At 36.7% G+C, this 16,061-nt stretch overlaps 1 protein-coding gene across 6 annotated transcripts in view; it reads left to right on the top strand.

Annotated features, from left to right (window-relative positions):
* IA-2 (tyrosine phosphatase IA-2) overlaps positions 1–16,061 on the top strand; it is a 277,811-nt gene that overhangs the window by 251,196 nt on the left and 10,554 nt on the right. For all 6 annotated transcript variants that reach the window (XM_073971318.1, XM_073971317.1, XM_073971320.1 and 3 more), the window contains one exon: positions 5,935–5,988. In XM_073971318.1, coding sequence (XP_073827419.1) covers positions 5,935–5,988 — 54 coding nt within the window. The remainder of the gene's footprint in view (positions 1–5,934; positions 5,989–16,061) is intronic.

The following is a 16,061-nucleotide window of genomic DNA, read 5'->3' as shown; positions in this document are numbered from 1 at the left end:
TATTGTTCAGTTGCCCAAGTTCATAAAGACTTCTGACATTCCACGTTCCTACGTTTAGTTTGGTTTTACCTCCGGGGATTCTTAGAACCCTCGAATTGCCGGAGACTGAGGGCAGTTTCTTATTTCCTGTATTCATTGTAATTGTATGGTTTTCAAGGGATTTTACTTCAGTGGTTTCCCGTTGCCTTCTGAAGCGTTTATAGTTTTCCGTCTTTTTTGTTCAGCCGTTCCTCTGGAATACAGACGCTGTTTGTAGCCGTCCAATACGGGTCAGATGCTACCGACGAAAATGGAATAAGCTTGGCTTGCTCCAAACCGACATTCACATTTCGCTGTTTCTGCTACGCCAACCACTTTCCAAAAGCGACCATATTTGTCGACTCGACATCTGCCCGCAAGTGATACTAAGGTACCAGCTGCCGTCCTTTAAGCTAGATTTTGGTCACCCCCGGGTATTTTATTTCCCCGGTGTCCTGTAGGCCTATTCTGTAACTTTTAACAACTTTCGATACTGTTTAAATTCCTTTTGTTTTTGTAACAACAATAAAACAAACAAAAGAAATTGTTGTAAAATAAACAATGAGTAAAGTTGTTAAAAAGTTACAGAATAGGCCCCCTGATGTTGTTGAAACAAACCGAACGTCCCCAACTCGCTAATGGAAGGGGCCCCAATGAAAATTGTCTTAAAAATCAACGCCTTTAATTTTTTTTCTAAAAATCTACGCCTTTAATTTTTTTTTCTAAAAATCTACGCCTTTAATTTTTTTTCTAAAAATCTACGTCTTTAATTTTTTTTCTAAAAATCTACGCCTTTAATTTTTTTCTAAAAATCTACGCCTTTAATTTTTTTTCTAAAAATCTACGCCTTTAATTTTTTTTCTAAAAATCTACGCCTTTAATTTTTTTTTCTAAAAATCTACGCCTTTAATTTCTTTTCTAAAAATCTACGCCTTTAATTTTTTTCTAAAAATCTACGCCTTTAATTTTTTTTCTAAAAATCTACGCCTTTAATTTTTTTTCTAAAAATCTACGCCTTTAATTTTTTTTTCTAAAAATCTACGCCTTTAATTTTTTTTCTAAAAATCTACGCCTTTAATTTTTTTCTAAAAATCTACGCCTTTAATTTTTTTTCTAAAAATCTACGCCTTTAATTTTTTTTTCTAAAAATCTACGCCTTTAATTTTTTTTTCTAAAAATCTACGCCTTTAATTTTTTTTCTAAAAATCTACGCCTTTAATTTTTTTCTAAAAATCCACGCCTGTGAACAATTTCTTAAAAATCCACGCCTTTAATTTTTTTCTACAAATCTACGCCTTTAATTTTTTTTCTAAAAATCCACGCCTTTGAAAAATTTCTTAAAAACACACGCCTCTGAAAATGTTCTTAAATATCCACTCCTTCGAAAATTTTCTTATACATCCACTCCTTGGAAAATTTTCTTAAATATCCACTTCTTCGAAATTTTTCTTAAAAATCCACGCCTTTGAAAATTTTCTTAAATATCAACGCCTTTGAAAACGTTCCTAAAAATCCAAGACTTTGAAAAGTTTCTTAAAAATCGACGTCTTTGAAAATTGTCTTAAAAATCCACGCCTTTGAAAAATCACTTAAAAATCCACGCTTTTGAAAATTTTCTTAAAAATCCACACCTTTGAAAAGTTTCTTAAAAATCAACGCCTTTGAAAATTGTCTTAAAAATCCACGCTTTTGAAAAATGTCCTAAAAATCCACGCTTTTGAAAATTTTCTTAAAAATCCACGCCTTTGAAAATTTTCGTAAATATCCACTCCTTCGAAAATTTTCTTAAAAATCCACGCTTCCGAAAATCTTCTTAAAAATCCAAGCTTTTGAAAATCTTCTCAAAAATCAACGCCTTTGAAAAATCGTCAAAATCGATGACTTTGAAAGGTTTTTTAAATTTTCTTAAAAAATAATATTTTCATAGATATGATGACGATACCGAAATTTGAACCAAATCGAAATTTACCGTGCGCAGTCGGCACAATTTTGATCGTATCAAAGCATCTTTAACCTAAAGTGGGGTACACAAGATCAGTTTTGACTGTCAGTCACCAGGAACCACATCATATTTTGTGGTTGCTGGACAGTTTGACATTTATCGATATTTCCGAAAAATCGACAGTCAAAACTAATACACTGATACAAAACGGGGTACACACCCCGCCTAAAGGCTGGGGGTATAATAAAAATCATAACTTCGAGTGATCCGAAGCCAAAAAGTGTGTCACACAGATTTGCGGCCAAATTATTAAACATACATCTCCCCACAACAGGGCCGTTATTTAGGGATGCAAGAAAATCTCAAAAGAGAACTGCCACATATCTCCTTCACATCCAGTGAAATCATCTCCAAATTCAAACCATCCAGCGCCCTTGGTCGAAATGGCACCTCATGGTTTATGTTAAAGAAGCTCGGTGCAACCGGTTTGGGTTACCTGCAACAAACTTGGCATACCTGACCAATTAGAGATTTTGAATATGTCAAAATTTTCCTAAGATTTTTTTTGATTCCGAAGACCTATGAATTCTATACCAATAGAGAATCCGACCGACAGATTTCACTTCTTTCATATGAAGCAAAAGTGTTGCTCCTTGCAATTCCGATTCCTGAAAGAGCTGACTGTTATCTCCAAATCCAAAGCTTCAATAGCCCTTGACACAGATGGCATCTCTAGGCTCATTACTAATTAGTGGTTTGGAGTTATTTATTACGAAATTGGTCATTCCTGGCACCTGGAAGGTGTTTTCGGCTACCCGAAGTTCGGCTCCGGGTGGTATCTGGGTATGGCCGGGAACTCCTTGTGTGCTGGAAGCGGCGTAGGCTACACGTTTATGTGCCGCACTAGAACTATTTCTATTTTAGTTTATCTCAACTCTGATCTGGACACAATGGCGTTGAATTTACTGATGGGACCGCGGCGTCCAAAACTCTACCACCTGAATCTTTTCGGTTCGGTCGTTCTGTAAGCACCGCAGAGAACACAAAGTGAGTGTTTGTAAAGTACATGAAGTGTGAGCACGAAAGTCGTTTAACAGCGGCGTAGGAAACGCAAATAATCCGGACTGTTGGCGCGAAGTTCTATGATAAGTGGAGGACGAAACACGTTTATACGATCTATAAGCACGAATATTATTGATAAGTGCTTCCGAACCACACTTTTATCAACTGGTAACATGAAGGTCTTTTATCAGAGCCAACCTAAAGTATGCCCTCCGACTTCCAACTGATTGTGTACAAATGACCAGTGTGGATTACATCACTTGAGGGACAACTTCGCAGGCAAAAACATTCCAACACAACTTCGGTCCGTTCTTATAGGGAACTATTGTACCCTAAACAGGTCCCTTCCTGCCTCCAAAGCCCTTACACTGAAAGAAAATTACGTTGCATCAATGAAATTATTCATTGATTTTGAACCAACGTAAGACTTAATTGTATTAATGAAGAAGTTTCATTGAGTTTTATAAAACAACTTTTATTATTGTTGCATACTATTAATGTGAAAGTTTCATAGCAATAATAGAATTGTAACGTCTAACTTCTTTGTTGAATTAATGAAGAAGTATCATTGCATAATTGAGAAAATTTCATTGGAATAATGAAGAAACTCCTTATTGTTATTTAATGAAACTTTTCATTTATTCAATGAAACTCCAAGTTGGTTCAAAATCAATGAAACATTTTTCTTTCAGAGCACGATACTTCGCATTTGTTCAATTTCCGATATATGTAACCATACCAATCCACATTCTACAGATTTGTGGTCAAAATCAACATAGGGTCGTATTTCATTCACCATTAACAGTCTACACCATGGCCTCTGATAAAAACATCAATTTAAATAATTCCCTCAATACGGTGCTTAGAACTTGAACTTTTTTCTATTTCAAAACTCCTAATCAATTTTTTCATTATTGTTGCGATCAATTAGGACCTCGAAACCAACTCCAACACCATTAAGTAGCACAAAAACTTTATAACTGGTGTAAACGAATTTTGAAATGATATCCCACCATATTAACACTGTAAATTACACAGGCACTGCACAAAAAAAAAAACAAACGAAAATAATCACTTGGCTTCATTTCATTTTTCAACACTTTTGAAGTTTATGAAAATGAAAATTGTGGGCTAGCTAAAGTAGCTGGCTGGCAATACAGGAAAGATTATATTGCCCACCACAGCAATACTTTCGGTACATGCAATTTCCATATTATCCCAGAGAAAAGTAAACTAGTGAACACACGTTGTTTGTTCACACAGCCAGCCTTGCCACAATGCGGTACTTCCTGGCAAATAAGCCGACTGCCAGTCTGCCTAGTTGCGTGCATGCGGGTGTGCAATTTGTGTTTTTTGGCAAATGTTCAAAAAACATCTTGTTCCGCCTGGTTGATATGTTGTACTGATAGTGACTTTACAATGTGTGTGCAAGAGAAGCAAAAACAAGAACAAAACAAAAACAACAAATGTTTGGCCACTGCATTGCATGACAATGCCATCATCCATGGATGGACTAGTACAACAAACAAGCAATTTTCCAGTCCTCTTTTGCATGTTTTACTGGTTGGTTATATATCGGGTGGGTGTGAATGTGTTCAATGATGAAAAGTGACAGTTTTGTAAACATTAATTAAGCCTTTCACAACAACGCCTAACTACAATAATCGTACATGGAAGCTTATGTCGCATGTTTTTTTATTTTTTTATTTTTTGGTTGCCAGGTATATTTTAAGGTCTGTTAAATAGGGGTTTTAAAAGTACCTTTAATATAATTATGGTAATTTGTTGAAGAAATTACGTTAATTTGTTAAATAAATTTTAAAAAGGTTAATTTTAAATGAACGATAAAGTTCTCATTCTCTCCAATTTTGGATATAACGAAAAAATATATTAAATTCCAAAGTTTTATTTTAAATACACAGATTTTGTGTTTAGACGTTATCCAATATACTCGTATCACTGCTCAATAAAAATATTGAAATTTGTAAATTCATTGGCCACTGATTGAATTGAAAATACACCTTCCTGATTTGTTATTAGACAAACTCATAACTTTTAGAGTTTCTTAATGCCTTGTTCAGACTGACGGTAATTCGTTCTCTATTCGTTGTTCGACCCCAAATTATGATATAATTACTTCATTTCCCATATAAAATTTTGAGAACGAACAACGATTTGTGTACTTTGTTCAATTTAAATTACTCTCAGAACGACGATAAAATATGTCCCATCTCTAACAAATGAGAGAATTTATCGAAATAAATTAATTATGACAGGAAAAATATAAAATTTATTAAAAACCCAAAATTTTTTAGTAAAACTGCAAAACCTGAATGAAAAGTAAACGGTTTAAGGACTAATAAACATTCAAATTATAGCAAATTTTCTATTTTCGTTTATTGCAGTTGCATTTCTTTTCCATCGTTTCAAATTCGCGTACAAATTTAAAAACAAAAATCCAATGCCTGCCAGAAAGTCTGTATACCAAAAAGTTATTTTGGCAGGTCTCTCTCTCGTTAATTTTGAAAATAGAAAAATATTTTTATTTGCTGAAAACACCAAAATTGTGAGAAAAAATAGAAAAGATGAATGAAAATAATGTAATTAAATATTAAATAGATATCTGAAAGAAGGACAAATAGTTTTTCAGTTCATATCAATTAATTTTACTCGTCTTTTGGACGAAACTTTCTTTAAAATCAGAAAATAAAAAGTATGAAAATATGAATCATGTTGCTATGAATTATGTACCATGTCGTATGAACGGGTTAATTCGTGTACGTAGTTATGAGAACGAACTACGTGATTCAAATTCTAGTATGAACATGGCATAAAGGTCTACCTTACTTTTTTTGCTGTTTGCCTTGAACCCAGAAGCCTAAATTTATTATTATTTCTTTTCTATTTTCCAGGTTGCAAATTTGTCCGGACCTTGTGCTTGGAAGGGAGTGAAGTGTGCTTCGATGGTAAGTTAAAAATAATTAACAAGTAAAAAAGTATCAGTATCACCAAGACCTCGCTGTGCGTTGTAGATACCTTCCAAAAAAACAAACTGAAAGTGAAACGACGCAAATCAAATTAAGATTTTCTATGGAAAGCCGTGTAAAATTCGGAGATAGGTTCCAGGGTAAAAATACACTATTGTTTCTTATGTTCACAATTTTTGGTGGACAAATTTAGGAACCTTAATACCCTAGACAGATGGCAAAGTTAATTTGCACTTACTGCCTTAATTCAAATTAATTCGTGCATTATCCACATTCTTAATGCACAAAATCAAAGGGAATTTAAAGTGAATGTAGGTATTTCAATATGGCAATGCTGTAAAAAAAGTGCATATTCATGTAGGAGAGAGAGCATGTTAATGCTCTGAGACAACAAAACAGTTGTTTACCAGCCAACAGCTGTTTCGTAAATACAGAAACTGTCGTCTGCCAGGTTAAAATTAAATGCACATCTTAATGCAAATTAACGTTGCTGTCTGCTAAATTACAGCTATTTTGGTCTTATTCGTCCAGAAAATGTAGCTAAAACAAAATAGCTGAAATCTGGCAGTACCGTTATATGAGAGCTATACGTTTATCTATATTCTTCATTTTTGGTGGAGTCGTTTCTACATCACTGGGAACACTGAATACCAAACTATAGCTAATTCGGTCTGAAAATGTAGCTAAAAAGATCAAAATACCAGAAATCAGGCGGTACCTTTATATGAGGGCTATACTGAAATGAGTATCGATGTAGCCCATCTTCGAATTTGATCTAAGTTCAGACCAAATAAGGCATAAGATTTATCTTGCGCAATAGCCATTTTAGTATGCTTAATCCTCATCAAAGGAAGTATTGAATTACTCCGGAATAGGATTGTACCGTTGTAAATGAGGCCGCTAGAACAACCTACCGAAAAAAGAATCAAAACTAAAAAAAACCAAAGAATCAATGCGAGAGGAGCTCTTAAACATCACTTTTTTCGAATTTTGTGTGGGTATAGCCCATATTCCATTTTGGTTTGTGTAATCAGGGTTTCTTGGAACCTTTTGGCCAATATCTCAGGACTTATGGACTTGTGCAAGAAAAATGTGTACCATCGTAAAGGGGGCCGCTAGGACAACCTGCTAAAAACAATTTCAAGATGATCCGAAAGGAGCTCTTAAACTTAACTTTATCCGAAATTTGTGTGGGAGGTACATGAAGAAGTGGACCGATATAGTCTATAATCCAACCTGATACATGACTGGATGAAATAATATGATGTGCAAAGTCTGCACCAATCAGAAACTCACTGCGAGAATTATGTTGCGGATTTGCCATTTTGGTTGGTGCCGTCAGGGTTTCTTAGAACTTTTAAGCCAATATCTCAGGACGTATAAACTTGCGCAAGAAAAAAAATTGTACCGTCGTAAAGGGAGCCGCAAGGACAACTTACTGAAACAAATTTCTAAACGATGTGAGAGTAGCTCTTAAACTTCACTTTATCCGAATTTTGTGTGGGAGGTACCCGATGGAGTGGACCGATACACCCCATATTCCAACCTGATACATGACTGGATGAAATATTATGATGTGCAAAATCTGCACCAATCAGAAATATCTTGCGGATTTGCCAATTTGGTTGGTACCGTCCAGGGTTTCGGAGTCGGAGTCTACCAGTCGGAGTCGAGCAATTTTGCTGGAGTCGGAGTCGGAGTCTGAGTCGAAAAAAATAACTCGACTCCGACTCCGGGCAAAACTTTTTCCACGTTATAGAAATATAACATTAAATTTGAAACAAGAACTTTTTTTAAAAAATCATTATTTATTTTAAAAGAAAGGTATACGAAAATATATATGCAAATTATATATTATACTAAATTAATAGACAATTCACAGGATATTTACTATCCTTTGAAGTGTAGTCTATTCATCCCTATTTTGTTGATCCAATTGATTCGTAAAATTATTGCAAACAAAAGTAAAGTTCTATGACAATCGAATTAAGACTGGACCTTTAAAATCTTTCGTCAGAAATCCTACTGGTCTTCTCACAAAGGTCTATTGGTATTTCATCTTGTTTTTTATGAGAAGTCATTCTTGTCTTCTATTAAAGACATTGTGACCTCTATGGGAAATCTTACTGAATACCATGTGACACAAAATGGAAGTTAAGATCTGGGGGAGGAAAATTCATTTTCGGAATGAAAGCCCCAATTGAGAATCCCAAAGGATCCCGTATCTGAAATTTTTGAGTCATGATATAATGATTTTTTTTGATTTGACCCCCATCAATCATTGAGAAAATAGTTTTATCTCTTTGTTTGGAGATATTGTTTCATCATTTTTAGATGACATGTTTTCAGTTAAATGGAATGAGGAACCTTTCTCTCAAATATGCTGTCCTAGCTCAGTTTCTTCTATGTCCTTTTTTTTCTTGAACCCAAAAAGTAAAACAAAATTAAATTTTCTACAAAAATGTTCCACCGAAAATTATATGTAGGTTTCCGATTTCCAAGAAATCGACATTGTCACGTTTTCATTGTCCTTTATCAGTTTTACCCGTTACTTTCTCAAAAAAACGTATGTTTATGTATTTCGGTAAATTTCGCATAATCTGTTAACTATATATAAAATTCGGATGGTTACACTTCTGAATTAGGGCACATATATTCGTTGGTCAACGACAGCTTCATCCTGCCATAACTCAGAAGTCTGACAATGAGGGCTTTAGAGGTAGACATTCAAATAACCGGATCTGTCCGGATCTGTGAACCGACATAAAATGTTCCTAGCAACATTTTTGTAGAATATTTTCATGCACGAAATCTCATCGTTTGCTAATTTTTCAGTTCCAGAAAACATCCATCTGCCTACATACTGAGTGGTGTACACAATAGTATATCTCAAATCTTTCAATAAAATTATCCACAACACACCAAAGTTCAAAATGTGAGCTCTGAATTTTAGTTTAAGGGGTGATCTCTACTTACAAATTTCAGCAAAAAATAGAAAGTATAATTAGCATAGAATATGTGGTCAAATTTTTAAGTCGATCGGAACAATATTGCCACAGTATGAGCGTTGGATGGGAACAATTTATTTTATTTTGTATGCAGCATATAAACTGTGTTTTTCTCGAGATAGTTTTCGAGATATAGTTGGCACCGCAAAATGTTTTAATAAAAACAAGGTTTCGTAGACGTCCTCAAAACTTGGTAATATTTTTCTCTTTCAGATGAAGAAAAAAATCTGCCAAAAAGTTACGTAGTTTTCTCGGGAAAAAATCATTAAAAATGGCTTTTGTTGTGCTTTACAACTGGGGGTCTCCTTTTGAGGCTAAGCACAATAAATTGTTAGCTTACATCCAGTTTGAAACTTGGTCGTGAATTGCTTATAGTTTTTATTGCATGTAGTCCTTACGATTTGTATTGCCCCATCATTTTCACATATTTTGAAAGCTTAAGGATTCTCTCACGCGAAAGAATTCCGTCCAGAATATACTCGTGCGAGGAAAACCGACAAAAACTTTCTAACTTTGCTATTTTTCAATGTAAGATTCGGCAGAAACAGTATTGATATGTTCGAATGTATTCGAACAAATGCCCTTTCTAATGAATATGTAAGGAAAAACTAACACATTAGCCTATATAGGCCAAAATATAGGACAAAATTACAATTTTGTGAACATTTTATTCATTTTTAGTGGTATAGGAATTCACTCTCGGAGTCGACCCGGAGTCTGAGTCGGAGTCGGAGTCGTGCAAAAAACTCGCCTGGAGTCGGAGTCGAGCTGAAAATACCTCGACTCCGAAACCCTGGTACCGTCAGGGTTTCTTGAAACTTTTAGGCCAATATCTCAGGAGGTGTGGACAGACGGGCGGACATGGCTAAATCGACTCCAACTTGTCTGAAACGAATTTCGTCCAAACATACTTGGGGTCTAAAACCGTTATTTCGATGAGGCACATTTTTGGTCTACGTGTACATACGCTTTCTAGCCTAAAGGCTGAGGGTATAAAAATCGAACGACGCATCCTGAAAATAAGTATTAACTAAGCAAAGACGCATCATCGAAAACAATGCAAAGTGAAACGACGCAAAGCGAAGTCTTGGTGTACCCTCAGTCTGGGTGGATTGAAACATTTTTTCCAAAATAAAAAACTTATGTATTTAAGGGGTTTTCAGAATTTTGGTTGATGAACTTGTCAACAAAAGTATGGATAAAAATTACAAGTTTTGCGAGCGTAGGTACCTAATGGAATGGACCGACATAGTCTATTTTGGTAGTGTATGTTGTTTTGGAAGACATTCCTCTCGATAGATATAGCGCAACACATTATTTAGAGCTTTTGGACCACTATATAAGAAAGCGTGGACTTGCCCACCAAAAACATAATATCGCTGTAACATAATATCGCTAGAAGTACCTACGGTAAATATTTTCAAAGGATCCTCGAACAGACCATTAACCGCACTTAAACCCTAAAGAGTGGAACGATAGGGCCCACATTTGAACATAAAATAAGTTTGGACAAAATATTTCGAGATTCAATGATTAAACCAAATCATTTATTCCGTTTATGAGATTAAAAAAATTTCGAAATTTTGTGTGGGAGGTACCGGAAGGAGTGGACCTATAAGCACAGCATCGAATTGCATCTAATATTAGAAGAAATACGATATGCAACGGGTAAATTAACGCAGTATTCCGTTCGAGAGCTTCGTGCGCACCAGCCAATACACCTAACTGGTCTAACAATGAAAACGCGAATATTTACCATCAAAAATAGTCTTATTGTTTTCTTAAGTAGTCTTCAACATGATGTCCTACATTTGTGAAGCCGTGCAGTCGTCATTCGGCCAGTTTTGCCGAAGAAACAAGAGACCATTTGCTTGGAAGTGCTTCTTACATGAACAACTTTCGTTGGATTTGGCTCGCTTTCAAAGGTCTAAACGGTCGATTCCTGTTTTGTTTCGGGTTCCTAAGCAAAAATCCAAGATTCGTCGTCTGTGACGATCTTATGAACGTCGTTTGAAGTACAACGATCGTTTTTATTCACAATTTCTTTGCACCAATCCACAGGAGCCTCTTTTTGAGCGATTATATAAATATGGACCAATAGGGTCCGCGAGGATTACCTGATATAAAAAATCATAGTTATTCGAGACCTACTTTTAAACTGCACTTTTGTGAACATTTTTTAAACTTACTTGTGGCTTTCAGTTACTCACTTCGAGACTTATCGTGCGCACCAGCGAAAGATTTTTAATTTTTGTTGTGGAGATACACGAAGGATTATGGTCTATCTTCGAACTTGATCTAAGTTACAACAAAATATTACGGAGACCAAAGTTCGTACCAACTCGGTTATTGGTGTTGTAGCAAAGCAAATATGTTCATTCGCAACCTGGACTGGTTGCGTCCATAAAGAATCAGCAGGCGGGGTTAGCTGGGCAGCTACACAAATGCAGCGTGTCGTGTGGTCACAATCCACATGCCTGTATTGGGTATCGTGGCATCATTTCGGGACGAATCGTCCGGATCATAGATGGGATAAAGCATGGTGGAATAAGAAGGTGTTACATCAAATCATGTGCAACGTCAAATTTGCTCACAATAATGCATTGATTGTTTACATTTTGTATGTGATTTTATTCACAATTACGCATTTTGACAACTGGTATGAAGATCAGCTGTTTTGTGGCGTTACACCTTATTATTCCACCATGGGATAAAGCAAGTCGTGTTTATCTTGGCTGCTGGGCTTCTTCTACTGATGCACAAGTACGGCATTCACTCTGTACTGTTTGCGCTACTGCATCAGCGTGAATGCTATCCAAGCCTACCTCGTCTAGAGCAATGCCGTTCTTTGGTATTGTTGAAGTTACGAAGTTTTTCGGCAATTCACACACACACACGGCCCATCGGCAATGAAAGAGCACACAAAAGAGAGCAAATGTTTTGATTTGTTTTTGTTTTGCAGCATGCGTGCATACAACCTTACTAACACACTTATTCAACACTCTCGAATAATCGACTAACCGAAAATCGAGTTTTAGTTTTTTCACAAAAACCGAATGATCGAAAAACCGATTTTAGCATTTCTCTGTGTATCCCTATTTGATTACATTCACATTAGTGGCTTCACTCTTTTTGGTCGGCACTGGTATAGAGGTTCTCGTTTATATTTTTGGACCTCTCTCTGTCTCTCCTGACGTGCCTGGGTGGGCAAAGCCTGTCTATAACACCTAAGCAGGTACTGTATCGACAACATCCTGTAAAACCTTCGTCTCCTCATGAAGATGGTTCACTGGTGTCATGAGGAGGCTCCCTGTTGCAGTCCTTAGGTTGGTTTCTGTCAGGTATGAATATTCTTCCTCTGCCTAGAGCCTAATATTTGCATACTAAGCTGGTACCGCATAGCTTACCGCAGACCGGCCTATTGTTTTGTAAGAGGTCGAAAAGGTTTATTTTTCTTTCTGCCGGCAATCGACTTGAAGACCTTGTTCCTACCTCTGAGCGCATCGCAGATAGCTGCGGATTGCGCGGACGACTTAAACAAACGGTACAGGACAGGGCACCATCGTCAAATACATTCAGCGGTAGCCTCATTTCAGCCGTTCAAGTGGTGAACAATGTGGCAGGGGATTTAGCGGCGCATATTTCCTCAGATGGAAAAATTGCACTAGGTCAGCTTTGTATACATTGAACCTATCACATATGTCATCGTCGATAGGAAAACGGCTTCTCATCGTGGGATGTAGTAGTGCGTCTAAAATCTTTGCTACTAGAGACAGGAGGGAAATCGGGCTGTCACCTCTGCTGGCGTCCTTGCTTGACTTCATTAGCGAGACCACACTGCTAACCTTCCAGGCTTTTGGTACAATATGGTTGGCTTGAGATCACTTGTTCAATACTCAACTCCGAGTTGTCCAGTTGCTTAAGCATTTCCATTGATGTTCCGTGTGGGTCCAAAACTTTTGATGAGGTCTGCAACTTTGCCCATCGTAAATTGTGGTAATACCTCCTCGGCAAGGATGACTTTTCTTATATGGCGTAGCACACCCCTCTTCGCCTTATCACTCTTGGGGTGCTCTATAAACTGCCGGTTAAAAAAAAAAGGCGAGAGTGATTTAACCGTTGCCCATAACTTACTTAATTCTGTACCGCTTATGTTCGTCTACTATCCTGTTGACTTCAAAAATAAGTTCTCTGCCGGAAAATTTGGTCTGTTTTCGGGTAGTCAGTGTTGTTACAGTGATTATGTCCCGGAAAGTTCTCGCAGCTACCAGAGGATCTGAGGGAATGGGCAGATCTCTGAAGCGGTGACTGGTAAATTGTCTAAACCTTTGCCAATCAGCTTTCACATGGTTCAGAAAAATACGGCATTCAGTCGGTTGTGAAGTCCGGTGACCCAAGGGAAATGACGGTTTGCCAGGATACGTCATTCATCAGATCTGGTGCCCAAATAGTGATAACTGGAGAGCTGTGGCAATCTCCTCTCATCCTCGTAGGAGCGTATTCATTCACCTTGCAAAACGTGGAAGCTTCTCCACCAATAATCGTTAACATAGCTCCATGTGGTCACGAAACTTCCATGTTTTGGTATAGCCCTCATTTAAGGGTAAATGCGTTTTTGGGTATTTTGAGGGTTTTAGCCAAAAAATGTTAACCGAACAAGCTGTAATTTGACATTTAAAGTTCTTAGTGGTTCCAACATTTCTCCACAAAAAAGTGGCAACATTGGTGCATATCTTAGCATAGCCCCCATATAACGATACCTGCCGATTTTCTGTATTTTGAGAGTTTCAGTCTAAATTTTTATCTAAACTAGCTGTAATTTCACATTTAAGGTTCTTAGTGGTTCCAACACTTGTCCGCCAAATATTGTGACCATACATAGGTCCATGTTTTGGTATAGCTCCCATATAATGGTACCTGCCGATTTTCGGTATTTTGAGGATTTTAGTTAAAATTTTTAACCGAACTAAGTGTAATTTGACATTTTAGGTTTTCAGTGGTCAAGTAACTTTTTCACTAAAAATCGTCAACATAGGTCCATGTTTTGGTATAGAGCCAAATAACGGTACCTCCCGATTTGCGGTATTTTGATGATTTTAGATAAAATTTTAACAGAGCTAGCTACAATTTGAAATTTAAGGTTATATGTGGTCACAACACTTCTCCACAAAAAAATGGACCATTTTTTGGTATAGCCCCCATATAATGGTACCTACCGATTTTCGGTATTTTAAGGGTTTTAGCTAAAAATTTTAACCGAACTAGCTGTAAATTGATATTTGAGGTTCACAGTGGTGACGAAACTTCTTCACTAAAAATTGTTAACATAGGTCCTTGTTTTGGTACCTCCCAACTGGCTACAATTTTTAGGTATAATTTTTAACCGACCGAGCTGTAATTTGACACTTGAGGTTTTCAGAAACGAAACTTCGCCACCAAAAATCGTCTACATAGGTCCATTTTTTGGTATATCCCCCATAGGTCCCAATGTTTTTTACTTGTTTTCTTACAGACCCTTCTTACCTCTCACCTACAAAGCAACCGTTTTACTCAAACGAATTTACAAAAGACCTTTCTTGCAGTTATGGGGGGCAGTGAATACAAGTTGTTACAACAAAAATGAAAGCGATTCGAGAGCAAGTCCTAAATTGAACTTATCCCAAATTATGTGTGGGAGGTACCCGAAGGATTGGACCGATTGAGTACATATTGAAACCTCATCTGAGTCTGGTAGACATTTCACGATGTACAAAGTATGGACCAAATCAATTACTCCGTTCAAGAGTTATCGTACGCACCGAACATTTTGGAACTTTTGTGGGGGAGGTACCTGAAGGAGTGAACCGATATAACCATTTTCGAACTTAAACTATGTTTGAACAAAATATTACGAATGCCGAAACATACTTGGGGTCTAAAACCATTATGTCGAGTGTATATACCCTCGTTAGCATAAATGCTGAGGGTATAAATATCCATATATAGAGTAGGTGGCGAGGTACACCTTTAGAATTGCTTTTTTTATTGACAAAGTGTGTAAATGCCGTCAAGCTTTGTACTACAAACTAGTATTACATGGGTCAATCCGCTCTAAGTATTTGCCCAGATTATCCCATAGACATTCCTTGTCCAATTATATTATCCTACTTTACATATCGTGTCGAGTATCAACTTTATCAGACCCCATGGGCAACATTAAATATTTAATATCTTTTCACAACAATTTAAAATATAAACAAATTTTTGCATATTTTTCGGATACCCTCATCCTTTCCATTTGACCTTTCATCAGCTTAATGGTTTTTCTAAATTGCATGAATTAACATTAAACGCTGGCTGATAGTCTATAATTTAGCATTAGATTTTCATTATCTTGCCGTTGGCACAAAACAAAATTAACACGTAAACAATTCAAAGGAGCCCCATCTCTTCTCGCATCCTTCGCTTTATATTTCGGCACTTGGCAAAATTATCAGGTCGTTCAGCTTGTCCAATAAACTGGTGTTGTTGTTGGTGCCTGGCTGTTGTAGTGCAAAAACGTTGTAAACAATTTTGACCTAAACCTTTAAATTATGACCCTGTTTGGTAGACAGATAACGGCGGAGAAAGAGGAATAAGGATAAAACAGTCATCATCAGCATTATGCAAATAAGTGAGTGTCTTTATGGCAGCGCAGGACAGAGTGGGTTAGTTCGGATAACGGCAGGGGAGTGGAAGGAGTTCTTTCAAGAGAGGGAGGACTAAAATTTGGGACAATCATTTTCATCTCATCTATAAGAAAAGTATAGCGTGGGAAATCCTCTTAAAAATTAGTTAGCTACGCCTTGTTAGCCATGTTCATGGATAAGAAGAGTAATGGGGGAAATGTAGCAGATAAGCATAATAAATGTGTTGTTTAATAAAAGCGGACAAACCATTCCTTTTTGGCGGTGTTCGTTGGCAAATTCTTATTGCATTCGAATAAAGAGTCCTTTATTTATGGCAAAGAGTCCTTTGAGCACTTAGTGCAGCATTCACTGAGTGGTAGTTGGGAGCTCTTTGGCA

Source organism: Musca autumnalis, unplaced genomic scaffold (assembly GCF_047663935.1).
Source record: "Musca autumnalis isolate F117 unplaced genomic scaffold, ASM4766393v1 scaffold_2, whole genome shotgun sequence".
In the NCBI taxonomy this organism is placed as follows: Eukaryota; Metazoa; Arthropoda; class Insecta; order Diptera; family Muscidae; genus Musca; species Musca autumnalis.
Note: the sequence above shows the minus strand (reverse complement) of the source record. Positions and strands in the feature narration are given on the sequence as shown.